The 18,939-nt window shown below is 39.2% G+C and overlaps 1 protein-coding gene across 2 annotated transcripts in view; it reads right to left on the reverse strand.

The window, feature by feature from the left end:
- Window positions 1-18,939, reverse strand: part of EPB41L3 (erythrocyte membrane protein band 4.1 like 3) — a gene marked incomplete at its 5' end in the record, with an annotated part of 90,685 nt that overhangs the window by 39,159 nt on the left and 32,587 nt on the right. For both annotated transcript variants that reach the window (XM_080821458.1, XM_080821459.1), the window contains 5 exons: window positions 1,210-1,297; window positions 2,074-2,292; window positions 4,597-4,672; window positions 11,449-11,491; window positions 12,866-12,970. In XM_080821458.1, the coding sequence (XP_080677584.1) occupies window positions 1,210-1,297; window positions 2,074-2,292; window positions 4,597-4,672; window positions 11,449-11,491; window positions 12,866-12,970 (531 nt within the window). The remainder of the gene's footprint in view (window positions 1-1,209; window positions 1,298-2,073; window positions 2,293-4,596; window positions 4,673-11,448; window positions 11,492-12,865; window positions 12,971-18,939) is intronic.

Consider the following 18,939-nt stretch of genomic DNA (forward strand, 5'->3'; position numbering starts at 1 on the left):
TGCTTGAACAGAGCCAGCTGAAATTCTCCTCATTTCTTGGCCCCAACCTTGACTGTGTCAGATACTCGCATGCTCTAAGCCTATTACCTGCATGTTCTTTCGGGTCCCAAACCATGATAGTGGTGACTGCTCGGTCCATCAGTAATAAGGGCATGTTCCTATACAGGAGTGACAATCTCTTGATAGCCAAAATCAGAAGGAACTACCCTTGAACTTCAAGCACTGATCTTTTTTTTTGACGTTACTGAAAGACCAGAATCCATCCCTAAGATCCTAACAAATTTCGTATGCTTTGGATAGAAGTTTTCAGAAGGCTTGTCTGTGCTTCTACAGTACTTTTATTCACAGCTGCTCAAATACCAGGTGAACAGTCCATATACTCACTCTCTCACTCCGGAAAAATACAGAGATTCTGGGAAAGTGCGACCTGGAGTCAAATGTTTTATGCAGCCTCACAACCTCAACCCTCCTACAGTCCAGTTCCAACTTCAAAAGACTCTGTGGCCAAGATACAGCTTTGACATTTTGCCTATCACCAATCAACGAGGCAATCCTTAGCTTTGGGGCCTAATTTTAGTTGAACTAAAATGACAAACTTATTTCAAAGCGCTGATTATGTGTCAGAGAACCTAAGTTCTAGAGAGAGCTATTTAAAGTTGACGTGAATTTGCAGAGTGCCCGGGGGAAGCATCCAGAACAGAGGCATCCAACAGTACTTGGCACATAAGAGATGTGACAGGTGGGTCTTGGACAACTGGCCACAGTTGGGACAGGTAGACAGAAAGGAGGAGGACAGCTTAGGCAAGGACGGGCATATTTAGGGAAGATGCAGAGACAGGATCTGGCAGAAGCAAAAGGCACGTGTTGGCACAAAGTGGGAAATAAAACTGTGACAGGGAAGGGGGCTGCGTTAGGAGCTTTTTATGTGAAGATAAATTTCTAACTGAACCAAGGGGCAAACTGAGGCTTTGCCTACCTAGGGCTTTCAGTAGCTGAGGCCATGAGCTATGGGAGTTTGAGACATGCAGAGCAAACCCTTTAGTAAAATCTCAGCTGAATTTGCCTTATCATTGAGTGGGCCTTAAAGCAAACACAGATTTGGATCCCCAAAGTTTTTAATGATGGAAGTAAAAAATCACCAGCTTATAGTAATAACAACACTGAATTAAAGAAAATTAAGTAGAAGTTTGGGGTTTAAAAAATGCATACCTTGGCATGATGTAAATCAACCCCATACATGGACAGTTTTTTGGCATTTTCCAAGAAATGCATCTCTGCTTCTGCTGGCGTCATTCCTCTGATAAGGGGAAAAAAAAAAAAGTCACAATGCTGATTTTCTTTTACCTGGCAGGACTGCAAAATTTCCCACTTAGCCTTGCTATCTCATAAGCAAACCCCATAGAGGCACCAGCAGATTCATGCTCTGAAGGGGGTGGCAGACAATAACAAGAACAATGGCTTTCATTTTTTTTTTAAAGTTTTATTTGTTTATTTGACAGAGAGGTGGGGAGAGAGAGAGAGAGAGAGCAAGTGCACAAGCAGCGGAGCAGCAGAGGGAGAGGGAGAAGCAGGCTTTCCACTGAGAAGGAGCCTGACGGGGGTTGGATCCCAGGACCCTGGGATCACGACCTGAGCTGAAGGCAGCCGCTTAGCTAACTGAACCACCCAGCTGCCCCAAGGAAAACAGCTTTTAAAGTCACTGGGTGACTCTGTCAGTTAAGTGTCTGACTCTGGATTTCGGCTGAGGTCATGATCTCAGGGTCGTGAGGTCGAGCCCCATGTCAGGCCCTGCACTGAGTGTAGAGCCTGCTTAAGATTCTCTTTCACTCTCCATGTACCCTCCCCCCACTCCCCTCCCCCCACTCTTTCTCTCTCTCTAAACAAGAGCAACAACCAGAATACCAGAGGGAGAGTGTAACTACCCCAGAACCATACAAAATACGGAACCTCAGTCTGCTACGGTCCCAGCCTTCATGCCCCTGGAACTCAGCCTGGTAAGAGCAGGTAATACAAGGGACGCTCACCCATCAAGGCACAAGCAAAACGAATGTTCTCAGGCTTTCTGCCACTAACCTGTGGCTCTTGTGCAGCTCTATCACTTTATCTTCCAGTTCCTTCGTGTGGTTTGGCGCAAAGCGGAACTCACTAATGTAATCATTCCCACATTCATCTGGGTCGTAGTCTCCAAGTTCGGACTGGACGGTGTAGGAGCCCAGCAGGGCCAGGGTGACAAAGGAGCAGGGCAGCCTTCCGGACACGATGTCGTCTCGCAGTTGTAGGCAGAGGTAGTACCTTCCAGGAGCCAAAAGACAAAGCAAAAATCCAGCATGAGGACAGGAGAAAAGCAGGCCACTTGGTACAAATTACTCTGTAAGCATTCCTTCCTGGGGAATGATCGCACTAGGACAAATTTCCTAGCATCTCTACTTTGCTTTAGATGTAAGGGGAAAATACTTGGCTATAAAATGCAATATTAAAGGGCATCTTGAGGCAAGTCAATGCTCCTAATAATTCTTATTTATTAGTAAAGTATTACTATTAATTATTAATACAGATAAAATTAAAATTTTTATTTATTAAAAATAAGTTTATTTATTAATGGCACTGAGTAGAAGAAACCTTAAGACATATTTCTTTAACATGTTTTAAAATAACTAACATTCAAAATCCACATCAATGATCCCCCCCAACACACTCCCTGAAATCTCTGGTTGGGGGAATTATCATATAACAATGGTGCAGCTAAATGCAATTACTAAGTCTCTACCAGCCTTAAGGAAGTGTCATTTTGCTGCATCGGTTAAGCATCCTGCCATGTGAGCAAAGCCGATTTCAGCGAACTCACCAGCTACAGCACCATCGACTGCACCTACTCCTGCCTTCCTGATGCCATGGTCTCTTCATAATAACAAACAATTGCTCCCGTTTCCAGTCCTCATTTTTTTATTTAGAGAACTTCCTCGAATCCAAGTGATATGAAGACTAACTCTGAAGAATTACTACTTTAAAATCTGAGCACCTCATCCCTACAAGTAAACAGCTTTATACGCAAGGAGTAAGAGATATTTCCCATTTAATGTGGCCAAGATATACAGATATCGCCACTGATAGCTGACTTATCTTCTCTGCTTCTTGCTTTTCAAGATTTACAGATAGACTACTAACTGGAGGAGACTCCAAGGTAAGTGCTAATCTTGATAACTCTTAGTAATACCCTTTATAATACCCTTTAATAATACACCTGGGTGGCTCCGTGGGTTAAGCCTCTGCCCTCGGCTCAGGTCATGGTCTCTGGGTCCTGGGATCGAGCCCCACATCGGGCTCTCTGCTCAGCAGGGAGCCTGCCTCCCTGCCTACTTGTGATCTCTCTCTCTCTCTTTCTGTCAAATAAGTAAAATCTTAAAAAAAAAAAAAAAAACCCTTCATACCCCAGGATATAGGTATAATAATAAAATATCCTTGCACCGTTCATATAAGAAATAAATTGTTAATCTGCTGAAGATGAAGACAATGATTAAAGTCTTAAGGCCCCCTTCAAATGCGATTTTAAGCTGATATAAAGAACACCATGTAATACAGATACAGAAGTTTCTACACATTCCACAGGCTCTGCAAACATTGCACAAATAGAAAGGAACCATGCATCACAGGTCAGGTATATGTGGCTCTTTAACCAATAAATTAGCCACAATTAAGTGGTTCTTCGATATTATTAAAAGTATCTTTAAATAAGAAGTCATCCATTTTCCTAGATTTAATAAAAATATAAAAAAAATCCTTTGTAACTATTACTTTTACTCATTGCCTAATACGTCTGCTGGAACTATTTTTACACCTAGCCAGTGATTGGAGCTGTTTGGAATAATTCCCCTTTTCTGAAAAGGCCTCCAAGAAGCATGTGAGGCTTACGCAGAAAATTCGGTTCGCGCTGCACAATGTCACTCTGATTGGCTGTAAACTTACTACCAAGCAGGGTGAGAGAGTCAGCAGTTCCCAAGGAGCCTAGAACACATGGCAAACCCAGGATAGCCTCCTAAAGGGATCTCCTCGCACACCCAAAGCTCAAGTCACTGCACCAGGATATTTTTACGTTAGTTTCCTTTCTTCAGTCTTCCTTCCCCCAAATGAATGAATCATTTTTCCTGTACACACAGGGCAGAGAAAGTAAACTCTCCTCTGTGTGCATTTGGTGCCTGATTTTTTAAAATAGCTGTCGTGTATCAGACTGGTTATATAAACAGCAGAAGCATCCAAAGACACATTTTTACTCTGAGTTTTAGAGCAGGAGCACTAGGAACTGCCGTATCCCGTAAGGCTGAATCCCATCCAATTTGACGGTGGTGGGTGGATGACAGTATCTCAATTCTGCAAGTTTTCCCGCCAAGGTCAGACAGACGGAAGTATCAGCTTAGCACCAAAGATTCAACTGTGAACAGATACGATTTGGCAAATCTTCTCATCAGATGTTTGCTCTCGCTCCATTGCCTTTGGTTTGCCATTTCTGGCGTGGATGACTGAAGGGTTCCCAGATGTAAGCATGCTCTTCCCCAGAGAATAAAGAGAAGCCTGCCTTTTTCAGAGTCAACTTTCAAATACCTGGTGATATCTTCAGATAGCTGGGCGGGGTCTGGTGGGTAAAATTTCACATTAAATGAAAAGTGCCAAGCACCACCTGCAGAGATGAGAGAAAAATTAGGATCAAAACTCAGAAAATCCCTTTCTACTTATTATTCTGATAGTGAAAACCGCCTTAAGTCCAAGTACTAACTCCCAAGCAACATTGGCTCTTCCGTGGAAAACGGGAAAGTCTTAAATTCCACGAAATCCAGGTATGTTTGAAACTTCATCTAGTCCTTAATCTTTGCCCCAAATCCATTATTGGTGCTTCTAACTAGCCTGGAAATTGATTACATTTCCTCCCTTTCTCAGGGAAAAAGGTGAGCCGTTAGAAGAGGGGAAAAATACGTGAATGACAAGGATAATGCTGACAGACAAGTCCGGAACTGACTGGCTCTACTGCTCTGAAATTCTAGATAGCTCACATACCAACGGTACAGACATAATCCCGTTTGCTTTGTCCTTTCTGCTTTGTTATTACAGGTCACATCCCATTATAATACACGTCAAGGAAAGTTTCAAGATATTTTTGTTTTCTGAAAATTTTCTTCCTTGGCGAAATTGTTCATTCAAGAGATGCCTGAAGGCATGAACAATGCTTCCCCAAATTCCCCCACCTCCTTATGAGCCCAGGACTCAGACCGGTGCTCTTGACGCGACACGTTGCTGTTCTTGATCCCATGGCCTCTCCTTACAGCCTCCTCTCCCGCAAGGAAAACAATCAACCAGGTGGCAGCGGACAGTCACCTGCTCTCCGTGCTGCCCACACTTACACCCGAAGCATCATGAAGCCTTCCGAAGCTCTCCATTTTATTAATACGGTCTCTACTGGTGTATGGCTTATCACTATAAATATGGAGAAACATTTTCTTCTTTTGTACATTTACTCTCTCTCCACCTCATCCCTACTTGAACTCATCGTACTCACTTCGTTCTTTTTTTCTGGGCTTTCAAGGCAGTAACTCATTCAAGTCTGGGTGTTCCTTCGCGGGACGTTTGTTCTCCCCACACAATGACCAGGAAAGCAGCGTTGGGCCGCTTATATTTGGAAGGCACTACTGAGAAACTCCTCCCAGTCTCCTTGGCTTCCATACGGGAGGCCTTTGATCTATACCACGAGCTGTAGCCACCTCCTTTCTCTCTGTGATTTCACACTCCAGCTCTTATGCCTCAACTATCCCCCTAAGATGCCCAACACTCACTCCTCCCCATTAAATGACTTCTGGAAACTCCATTTGCTCCACGAGTCGTTTGCAAACATTCAGAAGAAAGGGGTAGAATTCTAAGTACCAGCTTCTTTCTTTGGGCTATTCTCTTGAGTATGAGGCAAATACTTAGCTGCACAGGTTACCTGTATTTCTGTCATAAGCAGCATAGTTACATTTATTAGTCTAGTTTATTCTCAACACGACTATTCATAATCCACTTAAAATTCCACACGGCAGGATCACTGCCTGAGGTAGCTTATAAAGAACTGGCATAAAGCCATGTATCACTGGTTGCTTGCTATCATTTTTAAATCACTCAGAAAATATTCCTGAAACATAGGCTCTAAGAATTGTAAGTTATCCCTCACTCCCATATTTCTAGCGATGCTTTTTCCAGGTCCTTTTGTTAATCAAAAAATGGTCTGATCTGCTTTTATTTTCCTATTGATTCCTAGGCACTTTCTGCTAAAATGGATCCCTTTACTGCTTGCCAATGGTGAGGTTCATAAATGAGAGCGGGCTTTCCCCCCAAGCAACTGGAATGAAAATTAACGGATTAGTTATGGGAAATGGATTTATTGCTCTTTTGTCATTTTTCTCCATTTCAAAGTATGCCCTGAACCCAGTGAGTGGTTGATCAATGTAATTAAACAATCTCATAATAAATTCAAGATAAACTTTGACATAATAAAAGTATAAGAAAGAGGGGTGCCCGGGTGGCTCAGCTGGTTAAATGTCTGGCTCTTGGTTTTGGCTCAGGTAATGATCTCCCGGTGGTGGGATCGAGCCCCACATCCAGATCTACGCTTAGTGCTGGATCAGCTTCAGATTCTCTCTCCCTCCCCCATCTGCTGCTCCACTCATTTGCATATGCACACATTCTCTGTCTCTAAAAGAAATAACTTTTTTTAAAAGACTTTATTTATTTGACAGAGAGAGAGAGAGAGAGGGAACACAGGCAGGGTAGTAGGAGAGGGAGAAACAGGCTTCCCACTGAGCAGGGAGCTCGACTCGGGGCTTGATCCCAGGACCCTGGAATCATGACCTGAGCTGAAGGCAGCCGCTTAACGACTGAGCCACCCATGGGCTCCAAATAAATAAAATTCTTAAAAAAAGAAAAAAAAGGAATAAGAAAAATAGTTCAAAGCAAAATCCTCAGGGCAGGAAAAGGAATTTCAAACTATAGTTGGTTTAAGAATCTGAGGTACTTGTTAAAAATGTCAATTTCTAGGCTCCACCCAGAGACTTTTATTCCAGAGATTAGGAAATATGGCCTAGAATTGTGGTTTTAATCAACCCCCTTGTGGTTTGAGTATAGGTGGGCTGGGGAACCATACTATGAAAATCACCAATCCCAAGAAATCCATTTTCATGAGGTTATAACCCAAATAACTGCAAGGTTTTGTGGGGTATTATTTTTAAAGAGTGGCAAGTTTCAAAAACTACAGTCTACACCCTAATCAAGAGGAAAAAATCTAGTTAAATAAGGCGTAAGATTTGAAATTAATGAGAGGCAGATTAAAGTTCAAATGTATATCCCCATAAAGAATCTGATAGAAAACAAATTGAGTGGGAAGGCATGGTTTTGTAATGAATGGGCCTGCAAGCCCGAATCCACTCAGATGGTAGCCCTGGATAGACACAGGAAATGAAACCACCTGAATGCATTAAAATGATATTTCTGTATATCGATACAGGATTTCGAGTCACAAATTTATGATGGAAAACTATGAAACTGAAGAGAGTCGATTCTTATAAAAAATTCTAATTTTAGTATTGTATGGCTGCCAAATCTTGGAAACTTTAAGTATGCTGCATTCGCAGCATAAAATTACTATAAATTATTATATACAGTATATAGATCATATACTCCATATTATGAAATTATATCATAAATATATTTATATTAAATACAGTATATTTAGAAATTTAAACATCTGAGTCTGCATAAAAAATGACTAGAATTATAATTTTTTCTCATAAGAGCAAACTCTTCAGTTTCAGAATTTTCTATTTGTCATCAGTTTGTAACTTAAAAGCTCTATCAGGTTGATCGCCATTCTCTTGAAGATCTCATCTAGAGACATTCTATGCACCAACAGCAGGAAAAGAATGGAAACATCCTTTAATCATTTATACAAGTGTGTCTATACACACACATATCAACGGAAGTATAGTTGACACTCAATGTTATACTAGTTTCCAATGTACAACACAGTGATTTGACAACTCCAGACATCATGCTGTGCTCACAAGCATAGCTGCCATGTGTCACCGTACAACACTACTACAATACCACTGACTATATTCCTCAAGCTCTATCTTTCATCTCTGTGACTTACTCATTCCATAACTGGAAGTCTTGTATCTTCCACTTCCCTTTTCACCCATCTTTGCCCATCCCTCCCCCACCAATCGCCGGCAGCTATAAGTTTGTTCTCTGTATTTGTGGATCTGCTTTTTCTGCTTTTGTTTGTTTGTTTTGTTTCTCAGATTCCACACGTAAGTGAAATCATAGGATATTTCTCTTTCTCTGTCTGCTTTATTTTACTCAGCACAATACACTCTAGGTCAGTCCATGTTGTTGCAAATGGCAAATCTCATCCTTTTTTATGGCTGAGTAGTATTCTGCCACAACTTCTTCATCCATTCATCTATTGATATTTTGGCTGCTTCCATTATCTTGGTTATTATAAATAATGCTGCAATAAACACAGGGGTGTATGCATCTTTTAAAATTACTATTTTGATTTTCTTTGGGTAAATACCCAGTGGTGGAATTATTAGATCGTATGGTATTTCCGTTTTCAATTTTTTGAGGAATCTCCATACTGCTTTTCATTGTGGGTACACCAACTTACATTCCCACCAACAGTGCACAAGGGTTCCTTTTCTCCACATCCTCACCAACACTTGTTTGTTGGTAGTGGGTGGGGAAGGAACAGGAGGAGAGGGAGAGAGAGAATTAAAGCAGGCTCCACCCCTAGGGGTGGAGCCTGACTCAGGACTCAATCTCGTGACCCTGAGATTGTGACCTGAGTCAAAAATCGAGAGTTGGACACTTAACAGACTGAGCCACCCAGGCCCTCCTATTGTCTTTTTGAGTTTAGCCTTTCTGATGGGGTGAGGTGATATCTCATTGTGGTTTTGATCTGTGTTTCCCTGTTATCATTTATATTTAGGAAAAGGAGGTGATGGTACAATAATTCTGTTAGATAGGATAATAGTTCTCTGCCTTGGTAGAACGTAAATTTTACAGAAAGAGGGCATTTGGGTGCATGGGAAACAATAAGGAATACAGATAAAAATAACAAATTCCATTAAAAAATTGGAATTATCCTCGCTTCCTCCTTTATCTTCAGGACTGTCACTTAGTTCTCTTTATGTTATCATTAGCCTAATTTACATGGCGAAAATACCCTTTAAATCTCATGTTCTGACTGTCCTCTTTCTTCTCTTAGAAAAGAAGGTAGGAGGGACACCTGGATGGCTCAGTGGATTAAGCGTCCTACTCTTGGTTTCAGCTCAGGTCATGATTTCAGGGTGGTGAGATCGGGCCCACAGAAGGTGGGAGATAGGACAAATGGGAAGTGAAGGGAAAAAAAAAGAATTCCATTAACAACAGATAAGAAAACTAACATTTATATAGCTTTTCTTCTGCCAATATTGTGATTTATCCCAGATATTTATATTTTCAAAGGAAGTGCAATTATCAATCACCCAAGTAAGAAACAGCATTTCATTAATTAGATGACTACAGAGAACTTTATGTACACAACACAATAGGATACATATTCACCACATCTGCTTTGAGTAAATCCATAGAAGGATTCTTAGAACATATTCATCATCTTACATTTTTTATTAGGGCTCTTGGAACAAAAAGAAGGAGTGTTTTCACATCTGGAGCTGTCCCTGGTTTCAATTCCAATTTATTTTTATCTAACTTGATTATCAAATTTCTCTCAAAATGTGGTAAAGATGTTTTAGTTGTATACATAACCATCAGTTTCTGTAGTATCTAGAAGGAGAGCATTTTTTTTTTTTTCTGGAGAGACTATCTTCTATTAAGCCATTTCAAAATGCTCACTACCACTTGTTATTAGTACTTGATGTGTTTTGATAGTTCAACACATTCAAAGGCAATGGAAATACTTGCTCTTTTTAAATAGGAAATTGTTGAAAACTTCCATGGGCATGACATTCTCATTAACGTATTGCTCTTAAATTTATTCTTCAACTAGATTTAGTTGTTTGAAAAATTTATCAAGTTTATTGACAAAAAAATCGCTTTAAAAATTAACTAGTTATTTACAGTTATAAAGATTATCCATGTCTATAGTAAAAGAGCTACAGAAAAAGGTTAAAATAAAAAATAATTCCTCTTTCTTAACCCCTTATACTGTGGTACCACTTCTGGAGGTACTTACTACTGACAGCTTTTGCGCTCTTCCAAAATTTATTACATATATACATACGCATGTATATGTATGTATACGTGTATATATATATATTTATATATATATATGCATAACTTCTTTTAAACAGATGTCACTTGTCTCACTAATGAGAACTAAAACACATTCTACCTCATTCTCTAAATAGTTGCTTAGTATTTCAAGGTATGGTTATTCCATGACTGATTTAATCCATTCTTTATAAATGGATATTTAAGTTGCTTCTAGTTTTCTGCTATTGCAAATGATATTATAACAAATTTTCATGCATGTACACATATGTACATCCTCCCCTTTTATACATATGCTGGATGAGTCTGTACAAATAAAATACAAAGGGTTAAAGAATAAGCACATTTTAAATTTTAATAAAGACTGAATATTTATTAATATTAAATTTAATATTGAATTATAATATATACTAAACATATTAAATAACACATAAAATATTAAATTAACAAATATTTAATACTGAAACTCTCTCAAAGGGTTGTACCAATTTATCCTTCTATCAGCTGTGTCCATAGTTGCTAGTGCAGTGCATTAACAAACTTTTAAATCTCCGTTAACCTGAGTAAGTGAAAAACGTATCTTGTTTTAATGTGCACTGAATGGTTAGTAAGATTCAGCAACTTGTCTTGTACTTACTAGCTACCTGTGTTTCAGTTTTGTGGGTTGCCCTTGCAATTGCTGGAAACATGGATTTCTTAACTTGCCTTTAGGGACCAAGGAAAGAGGTTGTTACCAGATAGTAAATTTCTATCTGACTTGTTACTCCATTTCTAAACCATTCACTAACTACCACCTTTAGCTTGACTTTTCTACTTTTGTGGCAGTTAGGCTTAATTTAACATTAATAATTAAGTTGGGAGCTTTTAAATGGTTAATTGCCAACTGGAGCATCACTTGATTAAATCGTATTGCACATTCCGGGAACATGCAGGGGAATAGGTCAAATGTCATAGTCATTTAATTCCCAAGCTGTGATGATTAAAAATGGGTATTTAAGCTAGACCAACCTGTCAGAGATAAAATCTGAGACCTTAGTCTGTCTTTTAAAAAATACTGTATTCACACTAGCCGTGTGGGTATGGGCTACCAATTCAGACAACCCCACTCTCTGAAAATCTTCACATCACCATGTAAAATAATCCAAAAGAACTTACTTCGAATCTGTTTTTTTATTTCCTTAGCAGGGTCCAGCCAATTCTGAAACGGAAATGACAGTTTGAATTTGAACTAGAGATGAATAAAAACAACTTGATGATGATCACGCACTAAGCGTATTTCAAAGTGCATGGTTACTGGCAGGCCCTCCAAGCTGGGTCCTTCCCCCACAGCTGGTGCTCTTCACCAGGCCCTGTGAGGGCCCAGGCACGAACCTAATGAGAAAATGTGTGTGTGCATGCACAATTCATGCGTGACAAAATTCCTTTCTTTTACAACACTACCTTCAAAGATTCGAGCTAGTACAGCAACAGAGGAGGAAAAAAAATTGTGGATTCAATGTTCAAAGAAGTTACTAGAATAAATTAAAGATACACAATGTCCACTGATGTCCTGGCCATTCAGGCCCACAAAGTGACTTCCAAGGTTATAGATTCTTAGGCACTTGCCTAACAAACAAACACCTGCTTGAGATTTATTATTTTCCTCATCAGAAAATTCAGATGTTCAATAACGAAGTTAGACATTGTTCAGTGAATTGAGTAGGCATTAAGTATGAGTCATCGCACAACATCAAAACAAATAACATCTATGAGCAAAATTTCTTTGACTTAGTTCCTCACACGAACACAAAGGAACAGTTTCCTCTTCTTTATTTTTCAGGTAGTTGTGGGAATTAGTGAGGCAAAGCCCCGAGCAGACTGCATTACTCAGGTGTACGAGTCTATAGAAGTATTAAATTAAACATTAAATACCTGCTGAATACATTAGACAAGGCTCCGGTCAGCAAACGACCCATGTCATATTCTGATTTTGTAAGAATATGGAAGCATACTAAGATGAATTAGGAAGAGGACAGCAGTCAGGGAACATGTTTTCTATGTAAGAATCAACGTATTTGATTTTCACGGGCTCAAATTCACTGAAATAGGGGCGCCTGGGTGGTTCAGTGGGTTAAAGCCTCTGCCTTCGGCTCAGGTCATGATCCCAGGGTCTTGGGATCAAGCCCAGCATCTCGGGCTCTCTGCTCAGCAGGGAGCCTGCTTCCTCCTCTCTCTCTGCCTGCCTCTCTGCCTGCTTGTGATCTCTGTCTGTCAAATAAATAAATAAAACCTTAAAAAAAAAATTCACTGAAATACATCACCCAAAAAAAGTACCATATAAAATGCTTTCCTAGAACCATAAATAACTCAGGCGTGAAAAACGGGATTTCTCTTTCCAGAATATTCAAGATTAAAGGTAGTTGTCAATAATATCTTTTATAAAGAAATAAGGCGATTAACAGCATTTAGGGACTCAGAGGAGTAAACAGAGGAGTAGAAGCAGAGAAAACAATTTACCGATTTAGTTTTCCTTCCCTTTCTTACAGTAACGAGCAGTACGAGACATACGTTTTGTATGGCTTTTAATCCTCACCTTCTGGTTTTCAGCATCTCGATACGTAAGCCCAAAATAGTCTTTTTCTAGCAAATTCAGATGTTCACATACTTTATCAAACAGCACCTGGCCTCTGGAGCGTTTCTGTGGAAAACAAAGCAGAACAAATCAACACACATAAAATTCTCTCAATTGCCACAGATAAAAATGGGTAAAATTTAACATACCATGTGACGCCCACGTGTGATCACTATGTTATCTTTAACTAGTGAAAAGGTTCAATAAAGTGGGTTGACACCCACAAAACCGTGTCCCTACAACCAACAGACAAAACCAAAACTCACCTGTGCTACTAAGGACAGTAACCCATGGATGGTTTTCTAAATTTTTTTATTTTTAAAGATTTTATTTATTTATTTGAGAGAGAGAGAACACAAGCAGGAGGAGCAGCAGAGGGAGAGGGAGAAGCAGGCTCCCCGCCAAGCAAGGAGCCCGTTGCGGGACTGGATTGCAGGACCCTGGGATCATGACCTGAGTAGAAAGTAGATGCGTAACAACTGAGCCACCCAGGGGGCCTGAGTGGATGATTTCTAAACAGAAGTAGCTGGGGAAATGATGTGCGGCTTGGAAGTCTGAAACATCTTGTGAAATATAAAAATCTAGAGAGTCAAAAATACAAAGGACCAACATGAAAGCCATGTTTCAGAATGTCCTAACTCAGTCCTGATGTGACCAGATCTGGAGCCTGGGAAGAATCAAGCCTATTCCTTATCTTAGGCAGACTTCCCCTGAAGACTTTCTAGTCCAACCCTTACTTAGAAATTCTGTTACCTTCATTAGTTTATTATTGTGGGTTTGTGTGTGTGTGTGTGTGTGTGTGTGTGTGTGTGTCACAAATTTCAGTTTTGCATTAGTGTTCTACTTTCTCTTAATTTCTTTTTGAGAAATCCCTCCTATTAGACATAAAATGTTAAGTTTAAAGATTTTAGTTCTTATTTATAAATATGAGATATAGATATTATTGCTACATTTTTTAGCATGACGCTGTCACTTGCAGAAAGGAGAAAGGTAATCTTCTGAGGAATAAAAATCTATCAGCTTAGGCGAGGATGCAGAGAAAGGGGAACCCTCCTACACTGTTGGTGGGAATGCAAGTTGGTGCAACCACTCTGGAAAACAGCATGGAGGTTCCTCAGAAAGTTGAAAATAGAGCTACCCTACGACCCAGCAATTGCTGGGTATTTACCCTAAAGATACAAATGTAGTGATCCGAAGGGGCACATAGCCCCGAATGTTTATAGCAGCAATGTCCACAATAGCCAAACTACGGAAAGAACCTAGATGTCCATCAACAGATGAATGGATAAAGAAGATGTGGTATATATATACAATGGAACACAATACAGCCATCAAAAGAAATGAAATCTTGCCATTTGCGATGACATGGATGGAACTAGAGGGTATTATGCTTAGTGCAATAAGTCAATTGGAGAAAGACAACTATCATATGATCTCCCTGATATGAGGAAGTGGAGATGCAACATGGGGGGTAGGAAAAGAATAAATGAAACAAGATGGCTCGGGAGGGAGACAAACCATAAGAGACCCTTAATCTCACAAAACAAACTGAGGGTTGCTGGGGGGAGGGGGTGGTGGGGTTATGGACATTGGGGAGAGTATGTGCTATGGGGAGTGCTGTGAAGTGTGTAAACCTGGCGATTCACAGACCTGTACCCCTGGGGCTAATAATACATTATAAGTTTATTAAAAAAAAAAATCTATCAGCTTAATTTACTGTGATACCCAGTATCACGTTTTCATGGAATCCTTCAAAGGTCTTTCAACCTGGCCTTGGAGACTGAGATGGATGAAATGGCAACAGTTAAACTAAACTATGTTTTCTTTGTATCTTACCAACACTTCACACCTAATGCATTAAGCATATTTGCCTTTAAGATTTAATGTAATAACAATGAGAGATGTAAAAATTGATAGACAGTGTGCATGCCAAAATAGTAAGTATTCAGAAACCTTTAAGTGCTGTGTATTACTATGCAAATGTAATTATATTGGAAGTTAATTGCTCAGCCCCCTGAAGCATGACTATTTAGGAAAAAAGATAAATCTATGATAGAAAAGGAAAGCCTAAATTGTGGTTAGCTAAATAATCAATGATGTGTTTGTAAAAAGTTTAATAATGCATGAAAATAAATTACATATTAGCAAAACTACATAATAACATTGTTCAATGGATATGAATAAGTGGTAGGACAATGAAATGCTGCTCACTGGTTTAAATCTTTTATTTATAAATACCAGCTTATCACATCTGAATAATGTTTAACAGATTATAAAGTTTTCATTAAAAAAATTGGCTCTTCCAATGGGTTCTACTGGTATTATCTTCAGTTGACAGATCAGAACACAGAGGTTCAGAGAAGTTACATGAGAGCAGCAGTATTATGTAATTGCCAGTGGTGGTTTTAGCAGATTAACCTGGGTTTGAATCTTCATTATGTTCTTTGCAGCTGTGTGAACCTCTGTTTTTCCCTCCGTAAAATGGGTATGGTACTACTTCCTTCTTTGGAATGGATGACATTAACATAAAACAAAGTATTCAAACTTGGGCCTAGTGCTGGCACATATCAAGCATTCCATAAACATTAGCTATTGTAGCCCAAGTGACCAACAAGCAGCAGGATCCATAATGTAGAACTTACCCTGTATGCAATTTTGCTCTTGGAGCAAATATACAACTCCTCATGGTGCCAGCAAGTAGTTCAGTAGTAACAGATCCTGCTCTTTCTTTAGATGTTAATTACCTGCTTACAACCTAACTGCTTTAGCTAGACCACAATATTACACACACATACGACATCCCCCATACATACCAAAACACACATCAGTGTCTGGCCCAAGTACTTTCTCAATGAGTAAAAGTAAAACAAAACAAATACAAATAAATAACTTTTCTCTACAGAGCCTCCTCTATTCTCTGACCCAGCAGCCCCTTGATTGTAGAATTATTTCTGAATATGCTGCAGGCTGCCTTGGGCATTGTTTTAATTAGCTGTCTTCTGGCTGCTGTGTTCTTGCCTTTGTCTAACAGGTGGCATGGATTAGCTCAAGCACAGACCGCTATACTAACTAGATCTTACTTTTCTGGCTTCTCGCAATTTGATTTCTACTAATGATTCATAGCTCTCTCTTGGATAGACCAGATTTTTTTCTTACTGAATATTTTATACATATTTTGAACACCATCGTTCTTAAGACAATTACATAGCGGTCCATTCTTCACACTGGAGTTTGTTTATTTGTTTTTCCCCCCTAAGAACTAAGATCAGTAGTCAAGGCTCTACCATAGATGGTTATACGTAAATAGTAAAATTCCTACCTGCTAAATATCACAGCCACCAGCTAGGTGGTGACATGGGAAAAGCCTTTTAAATTACTTGGGTCTTCATTTTCTCACCCTGTAGTGAGGATATAAGATTCTATGAAGCAAGGCTGTCATGGGCTTCACTATGATTGGGTCCCCTGTGTCATGGCAAAATTACAAATGATTACAAAGCTCTCTCTCATGGAGCCTGGCTGTGGCTTCGGCATCCTTTCACACACCAGATGAGAAACAATGCCAGTGGTTGGAGCTGGACTAATTTTCCAGCCCTAGGTAGCATCACTCCTAACTCTCCTAAATCCTTGATTCTTCTAACTCAGATTATTATTATTTTGCACACCGTTCAACTTTTCAAGGCTAGTATTTCTACTTATTGACATCTGTGTATGTTTAGGTAACAGCATCTAACATATTTGACTAAAGCTCAACGATTAGACTGAATTTAAAGAATTTAAATATTTGGTTGCTGAAGACATGATATTCCTTAAGTGATCAGATCTAAGTACTTTACTGTCATTGGCTTGTTTATATATAGCCATAGTGAGTCAAGAATTGAGGAAACAATGTTGACAAAGGTTTTTCTAAATTAACAGATAATTTACCTAACTAGAGAAGATAATAGTTTTTAGTCTTGTTTGCTGTTTCATGTGAGTTAAGTCATGTCTCTGACTCAAGGACATTCATAGTTCATGTATACCATTCACTATCAATCCCTGAACATCCAGAAAAGTCCATTTTGATTTCCTAGAGTAATAAACTAATGGTAGACTGCATTCTTTCTGTCCTCTTTTCTCCACTAAAAAATTGTTTATGTTTCTGATAAAGTAAATGGAGATATTACAGCCCAACAGTCAGAGACTTTATATCTAAAGAATGGTAAATCCCCAAGCATTATGAACAACTTTCCTTCTTAGCTATTTTAATTTAAAAATTTGCCATTTTGACTCATGAAGTGTTGAATGTTAGAAGTGCGTCAAAAGAGAAAAACTTCAAGAGAATGAAAGGACAAGCCACAGAATGGGACAAAATATTTGCAAAGACATATCTGATAAAGGAATGGTACCCAAAACACACAAAGAACTCTTAAACTCAACAATAAGAAAGCAACCAAACTACAAACTGTGCAAAAGATCTAAACAGTTACTTCATGGAAGACATACTGGTGTCAAAAAAGCACGTGGAGAGATGTTCATCAAATACCACTAGAGAATTGCAAATTAAAAGAACAAGACACCACTATGCACCTATTTGAAAGGCGAAAATTCAAAACACAAACAAAACTAATAGCTGGGAAGGATGTGGAACAATAGGAAATCTTATTCCTTGCTGGAAGAAATCCAAAATGGCAGAGCCACTTTGATAGTCTAGCAGTTTTTGCTTTTTTGTTTTGTTTTTTGTTGTTGTTTTCATTTTGTTTTTTTATTTGAGAGAGAGAGAGTGAGAGAGAGCATGAGAGAGGAAAGGGTCAGAGGGAGAAGCAGACTCCCTGCTGAGCAGGGAGCCCGATGTGGGACTCGATCCCAGGACTCTGGGATCATGACCCGAGCTGAAGGCAGTCGCTTAACCAACTGAGCCACTCAGGTGCCCAGACAGTCTAGCAGTTACTTAAAAAACTAAACATATTCTTAACATATGATCCAGCCATCATACTCCTTGGTACTTAGAAAAAGGAGGTGAAAATTCATGTATAAACAAAAACCTACACGTAGATACTTTTAGCAGCTTTATTAAACACTGCCAAAACTTGGAAGCAACCAAGATGTCCCTCGGTAGGTGAAGGGATAAACAAACTGTGTTACTATCCAGACAATGGGATATTATTCAGCACTAAAAAGAAACAAACTATCAGGCCATGAGGAGACATGGAGGAACCTCAAAGACCTACTACTAAGTGAAAGAAGACACTCTGAAAAGGCTGTAGGTATGATTCCAGCTATACGACATTTTGGAAAAGGCAAAACAATGGAGACGGTAAAAAGATCAGCGGTTGCCAGGGATTAGAGAAGAGAGAGAGGCAAGTAGGTGAAGCACAAAAGATTGTCAGGGCAACAAAACTATCCTGAATGGTACTATATGGTGGATACATGTCATCATACATTTGTCCAAACCCATGGAATGTACAAAGAGTGAACCTTAATTACATTATGGGCTCTAATGAATAATAACATCTCAACATTGTTTCAGTAATTATAATAAATGCAGCAGACAGATATAACATGTTGAAAATATGGAAGGGGGCGGGAGAAGGGAGTTTGAGGGGGTTATATGAGAAGTCTCTACTTTTTGCTAAATTTTTCTGTAAACCTAAAACTGCTCAAAAAAAAAGAGGATTACTTAATGTAAAAAATACTTAATGTATTTTTTAATGTGTAATGTTTACTGTATAATTATCTTATTTTAAATTGTTAATAATTTATTAAAACTTTAAAAAGTTAACAGAGTTAAGCTCCAAATGATTTTACCAGGAGTAAATGAAAACTTAAAATTTTTATTCAATGTAAATATTCGAGAGAAATCAAAAACTTCAGTCGCAACACATACCAATGGTCAAAGTAAAATCATTCCAGGAAAAGGTGCCATGCTTCTCATCCTATGTACCTACACACCGGGAACCCCTGCAAGCGAACCCACCATGATCTGGTAACAAGCAGAAGCTGGGTGACGCATCGAAGTGGTTGCTCAGGCTCAACATCACACAACTAGGGAATCCAAA

The sequence above is a fragment of the Martes martes genome (assembly GCF_963455335.1).
Source record: "Martes martes genome assembly, chromosome: 13".
Classification (NCBI taxonomy): Eukaryota; Metazoa; Chordata; class Mammalia; order Carnivora; family Mustelidae; genus Martes; species Martes martes.